The following is a 6,918-nucleotide window of genomic DNA, read 5'->3' as shown; positions in this document are numbered from 1 at the left end:
CCCCCCCAAAAAAAAAAAAAAAAAGTACCACACACACACATGTTGACATTAATCTATTTAGTTTGTGTCCTTGTTTTGAGTCCTTCAGGATGTTTTTAATTTTCTTATTATTTATTTCATAACTTTGCCCCAACTTTAATAAAATAATGAAATTCACACAAGCATGTTTTCACTTATTCATTATATATATTCTCTAAAAATTGGTTTATGTCAAAATACCTGCTTTTTATACAAAATCTTGAACATTAAATTATATATGCATTGTACTTACAGGAACCACACCATGAGATTTTCCCTGAAGAGTGGGAAGAAAAAGCAAATGAGTTTCAAAGGATGCTGATCATCCGATGCTTGAGGCCAGATAAGGTAAACCTGGTCTTTGAAAGAAGCTCTGTGATTCCTGCCTCTCCTCTCTGCACAGTCCTGCCAAATGTGTATTTCCTTTAGTAATCATGGAGGAGGGGGAGTCTGAAAATATTCCGCTTCCTTTTAATGTAGCCATTTTTCAAAAAGTTTGTGTGTTTACTAAAATCATTCTAAGTGACTAATTAGCTTATATTTTTTAGTTTTATTTATTTCATGACTCTTCTTTATATCTCATGTTTCCCATACCTCATAATCTTCTCTTGTTTACATGTTATAGTCTCATTTTTACTCATTTTATTTATTACTTTGGGGAAATTAGTCAATGGCATTAACATCAAGTTACTATACTAGTTTTTTTTTAGATGCCTTGAATTACTCTCTCTCTCTCTGTATACACACACACACACGTGTGTATACATATATACATATATGTAATGACTATATATATAGTCAGCCTTTAAAAAGCAAGTCAAATGTTATTTTTAAGATATTCATCATTGTTGATGACAAAGGAAAATATCAATAATGTTACTTTTAATTTCTTTAAATCATAAACTATATAACCAACAAATCAGGAGATGGATTTGTATAGGATACTCATCTATATCCTTCTTTGTATTATAGTCTATATAAAATATATTCACCTTAATATATTGACCATATCACAGAGTAAGATACTAGTATACTCTGAAAAATATAAACTACAGATACATTGGGAAATTTTTGAGAACATATCCTAATTGTCCATTGATACTCTACAAAAGCTTTACATAATTATTTCAAAACTTACTGTATTTATAACTTGAATTAGGAAATATCAGGTATTTCCTCCATTCTAACCACAATAACAAAACAGTACATAAATGGTTAAAATACTATAGTTTAAAAAATGTTTTTGTATACCTCAGTGATAGCATGGCATAGAGATGTTTTTTCCTCTTGGAGCCACAGTCTGCTCAGTGAACACACCTTGTTCTTACATGGGTTGGCAATCTGTTCTTAGCCAGGGCCCGGGTATCCATTCAGCTCAGTGGGCCCATGATACTTTTAGGTGATCCATGAATAAAATTTATTTTAAAACAGAATATTTTCTCCAACGTGTATTAAATTTGTCTTTATACAAAAGCAACTGTAAAATATAATTTTCAATTTTTTTTTAATGGAAGATGGAGCCCACGAAGTGCCTAGGGCCCATGAAAGTCCTGCTGTTAGGAGCTGGAAGGAAACAATCCCAGCATTTGATGTTCATTTTGAAACCAGTAAAACATCTTCCCCCTTGATGGCCTTACCTTTTTTAAAAAAGAATTTTCACTAAAACTTTAGTGGTAAGCTTCACTTTAACACTTCACTTTAAGCATTAAATATGGGAGAAAAATTAAATGCTTCAAACTTGTTTAACATGATTTTTTCCTATAATTTACCTCTTATTAACATTTTTAGCTTTTTACTTTGTTTTCCAACCTAAAGACTATTACACCAAAATGACTTAATACACACCACTGACCTTTCCTCCTCAATATTTGAAAAACAAGCTTCAGTTCATGATTTATGTTGTTTGATTAAAAGTGATGAAGGAAGCCGGGCTCGGTAGTGCATGTCTGTAATCCCAGCAGCGTGGGAGGCTGAGACAGGAGGATCATGAGTTCAAAGCCAGCCTTAGGAATGGCGAGGGGCTAAGCAACTCAGTGAGACCCTGTCTCTAAATAAAATACAGAATAGGGCTGGGGATGTGTGGTTCAGTGGCCAGGTGCCCCTGAGTTCAGTCCCCAGTACCCCACCCCTCAAAAAGTGATTTAATGAGCCATTTCCTGTTGTCAGTTTCATCTACAAATATCTCTTCCCTAGTTTTACATTTTAAAAAACTTGACAGTTTAATCTGAAAATATATTGAGCTAGCAAAGAGAACAAGTATTACCTTCCATATTCAGTCTCTTCTCAAAGTGTATCAGAGGGAATTTGAGTTGAGGTTTTGTTGTTGTTTGGGGTATTTTTTTCTTTTGGTTTGTATGCTGTTTGTTTGTTTGCTTTTAAATCAGTGGAGGTTAAACTTGTTTTCATAACTTCTGTCAGCTGTTCCACCCAATACTTCAGCACCCTGTCTTATAACATTTGTTGTATGTATTCAGGGAAAGGAGTAGTGGTATAGAGGCTAATATTTAAGCTGGTAGTCTATATTTCTTTGCTGTCTGTAAGTCAAAAGATAATAGATATGCCCACTAGGCAAATTGGCAATTGATTGATCTCTGGCTTACAGTAGACTTTGTCAGTATACTCTTTTGGAGTGGGTCTCCTTTCCATTTCTCTCTCCTCAACCCAACCCAACTCAGTAGTGAGAAGCCACAAATGCCAAGCTCTCTAATTCTCAAGTTTGGGAAAACATGAATGATTCTCACTAAATCACCAGTAGGAAAAATGAAGTGGTCTTGCACTTTCCTTTAAAATTAAACAGTTTATAGTGTTTTAATGAAAAAAGAAACACATCAAGTGGATAAATATTGACATGTGAAATGTTTTGAGCTCATTTACAAAATGACGAGCTTCTAGCCATAGTTCTGTCCTCCTGAACTGTAAACAAAAAGCAAATTAATCAGCTTTCAATAAGAAACTTGTCAAATATAAGTTAATATGTTTCTCTGACCCCAGATAAATCCTATAGGAATTTGCAATACACAGAAAAGTACACATAGAAGATCACAAACCTCATTTCTGCCTTTGGGAAGATGGTTGCCTAAATTAGTCTGTAATTTTTGTTACTGACAGATTTCATTATACCAACCTAATGCTGGCATAATCAGATTGCATGAGACCCAGTTCTATTACCTTGCAAACTGAATAGCTAGCAGTGCTTTATTGGCCTTGGGAACTAACAGTTCAGTCTTGGTAGAAACTAAATTTTGTTCATTTTTAACATTATAAGTGCAACAGTGCAGTTTGTCTCTGCAGGCTTTCAGGTGAGCATCCCTTACTTTGTTTTCAAGAGCTGACAGACAGAAGAAGCCCTTCACCATGTCACATATGCTTGCCTGTGCACAATGACTAACGCCAGCTTGAATTTCCCAGTAGCAGGACTATTTGTATCCCAGACCTGTGACAAGTACAATCACACACTTAAAATTTGCATGCTTTTCACTGTGTTTGTAAAACTTAGGGAAGTTAGCTGTGGGAGGAAGAGGTTATAAGATCAGTGTTTTGCTTCCTTTTGTTAGTATTTATTCTATTTTTTAATCTATGAGAAAAGACCAGCTATAGGATAAAAATAATAATAATAAAGAGAAAGACAAGGACAAAGCCTGACCAGGCAATTAAGATATTTTTAATATTACTGCAATAGCTTGGCATCTGATAATTCAAAATATCTGAAACATGAACAAACTCTATCTAGAAATAAAACATTATGTATTATGTATTATGTATTATTGATTTTTTTGTTTAGAAATTCTGTAACTAGAACCCTCACCCTCATAAAAGTAAGCATCTTGATTTTTTTACACATTTGTTCATTCAATAGATACCAATTTTGCATGAACAATACATCTTGTTAAGTAAGTCCTTGCTTTCTCAGCATTTATAAATGTGTTTTCACTCATCCATACCTTTTCCATGCTTGAGGGAATCTAGGAAAATATTGGGACAAATTAAAAAGTCTAATATAAATTTGGGATATTTTTCCCATAGTTCTTAGCTTCCAACACCCCCAATACCATCGATCACATACGTAGCACAAACACACGCAAACACAGGGACTGATTTTTTAAAGGCAATGTGAAAATCACTGATTTTTACTTAGAAACCTGAAGTAAAATAGATGTTCCAAAGTACATACAACTGGAGTTTGAAGATACTTATAATTTTTTCCAGAGGAGGCTATCTTTTTAAGTTACTTGGCCACTTGCAAATTGCTCCTGCAGTTTTCTCCAAGTTGAAAAAATTGCGGCTAGTTTAATTGCTAACCCAACTTGGGAGTGTTGTGTATTCACAGAATTCCATCCTTGGATATAAGCCAGTATTCATTTGGAGTGATTCTGGGCCTTCAAAAAATATTTTCAATTACTCCTTTTCCTAAGATAACCCTTGTTCTTCTAAAATTTGTTTACTTTGATAGAGTCTTATCTAAAACTAGGATTTTTATTTTAAACTTTTAAGTAGTGCTCACAACATTCTGTGAAAAGGAATCAATCAATTTGTAATACCAGAAAATAGATAGCAAGTATTTATGACCTAAATTTTGGTGCATATATATATATATATACACACATACATGTAAATATTTATATTTTTGAACAGGATAAAAAGTATATTTGGTAGTAACTACTTAGGAGACAAATTAAAATTAGACAAACTGTTCATAATGTTGTCCACATGCACATCAGTTACTTCTATTTATTTTCAAAGAATGCAAACATTGATCATGGCAAGTAGATATGAAATGAAAATTATATTTTTAACTCTAAAGTAGCAGTTTTAAAGAAGTCTACAGTATTTCAATATTTTAACATGGAATTGTTAATTCAGCTTAGTTGTCTTTTATGCAAAGGAGAAAATTCAGTATTTAACAGAGTAAGGAAGGCCTGAAAACTGTTTCAGTGGATCAAGGACTGTGTTAACAAATGCAGGGCTCTTTCTCAACTACACTCTTCAAGGACTTGCCTACAGCTCTTATAAAGTCAAGCAGGAGACATTGTCCATTGGCTCCCATGTCCATGTCTTCCTACAATTAAACAAATGTTTTGATTTCTTCATTAAGTGTGGTAGAAATTTAAAGAATGTTATTAATTTACCCAGCTTAAAACTTAAATATTTTATTTTCTTGGAGAAAGATCCATTGATATTTGTTTTTACCTATTTTTAAAAAGTCTCAAATGAAAAACACAAATAAATCTACAAATAAGAGAATAATGTCAGGAAAAATATGCACTGGTGTCTCACTAAATTTTATCTTATTTTTTTCCTTCTGGCAATCTATGCTTCCTTTTTATTATGCTTTTCTTTCCCCATATTCAACTACTTTTGCTTTTTGCTGACAAAGCAAATTGATGTTGAGCACAGTTCAAGGGAGTTTTATTGTGCTCCTTAATGGGGGAACCAGCAATATGAAGAAAGAGCAAGTGTGAACAAAGGATGTTTGAGGGAAGAGTTTATATAGTTGGAGGGAGAAATTTTATATAATTTGTTAAAGTAGATACAGGGATACTGTTTTTGTAAACCCACCTGTATCACTTGTTCCAGTCACACTTGGGTCTTGATTAGCTAGTACCGTCAATGGAGATGCCAGGTGCAGACTCCTCATCAGAATAAAGGAATAACTGCACTGTTAACACAATTCCACTCCTGCACCAGTACCTGGAAGGGACCACATAGCAGAGACCCAAGCCACAGACTTATGCTCTTTCTCAAACAGGTTCCCAGAAAATTATCAGGCATGCTATTAGAAACCCTACACAGTAGAGTTTTGTCTGTTTTCAGGGGTGGGGGGTGGTATATGACTTGTTTCCATTTTACGAAACTCCCATAACAACTCCCTTCTTCTCCCCCTCCCCTCCCCCTCCTTCTTTTTTCACCCTTCCTCCTCTTCCTTATTTTCCTTCCCCAACTATATTAATCTCTCTCTTTTTTTTTTTTTTGGTGGTGATGGGGGGTTTTGATACGGGGATGGAACACAGGGCCTTGGGTATGCTAGGCAAGCCATCTAGCACTGAGCTACATCCCCAGGCCCTATCAATCCATCCTTGATAGTGTGGGAAACTTTGTATAACTTACATGAAACTTTCTACTGTTGAGTTTGGGCTTTGGGAACATAATCATTGTTTTAAAACTTTAGAATTTAGTTTCCTTTTCTTCTTTACCTATCAACTCTTGAATATTCATTAAAAGGAAGAAAGATGCCTTTGAATTGGGTGTCAGTTACGACTCATTATCTGTTATTTAATTCATTGATAACTTTTTTCTATCTGAAACACATTTATGTACACAGTGACAGCTTTAACTCTCCACCATTAAAGAATGCCTACATAGCCATGCGACGAGGCACATGGCTTTAATACCAGCTACTTGGGAGGCTGAGGCAGGACCATCCCAAGGCCAGCCTGAGCAATTTTGCAAGACCATCTCTCAAAAATAGATTTTAAAAGATCTAGGAGTGTAAATCAGTGGTATGGTGCTTTCCTCGCATATGCAAGGCCCTGCGTTCAATCCACAGTACTGGGCAGGAAGAAGAATGAGGAATACCTAATTAAAACATCTAGAGTTCTCCTTCAAATATGAACTTTTTAATATTTTAGGAAAATTTTGACTATTCTTTAAAATATATTCTTGTATCTTTGTAGGTTATTCCAATGGTGCAAGAATTTATAATCAACAGATTGGGACGTGCATTCATTGAGCCACCCCCCTTTGATTTATCCAAGGCATTTGGAGATAGTAACTGTTGTGCACCACTGATTTTCGTGCTGTCTCCTGGAGCAGATCCAATGGCTGCCCTTCTAAAATTTGCTGATGACCAGGTACCTTACAACAGATAAAGTTATCTGATGTTACTATTTTTTTTTTTTTTAT

General features: G+C 34.6%; 1 protein-coding gene across 5 annotated transcripts in view; it reads left to right on the top strand.

The window, feature by feature from the left end:
• Dnah7 (dynein axonemal heavy chain 7) overlaps nt 1-6,918 on the top strand; it is a 304,117-nt gene that overhangs the window by 252,860 nt on the left and 44,339 nt on the right. For all 5 annotated transcript variants that reach the window (XM_048808207.1, XM_048808205.1, XM_048808204.1 and 2 more), the window contains 2 exons: nt 274-366; nt 6,690-6,866. In XM_048808207.1, coding sequence (XP_048664164.1) covers nt 274-366; nt 6,690-6,866 — 270 coding nt within the window. The remainder of the gene's footprint in view (nt 1-273; nt 367-6,689; nt 6,867-6,918) is intronic.

Source organism: Marmota marmota, unplaced genomic scaffold (genome assembly GCF_001458135.2).
Source record: "Marmota marmota marmota unplaced genomic scaffold, marMar, whole genome shotgun sequence".
NCBI classification, from domain to species: domain Eukaryota; kingdom Metazoa; phylum Chordata; class Mammalia; order Rodentia; family Sciuridae; genus Marmota; species Marmota marmota.
Note: the sequence above shows the minus strand (reverse complement) of the source record. Positions and strands in the feature narration are given on the sequence as shown.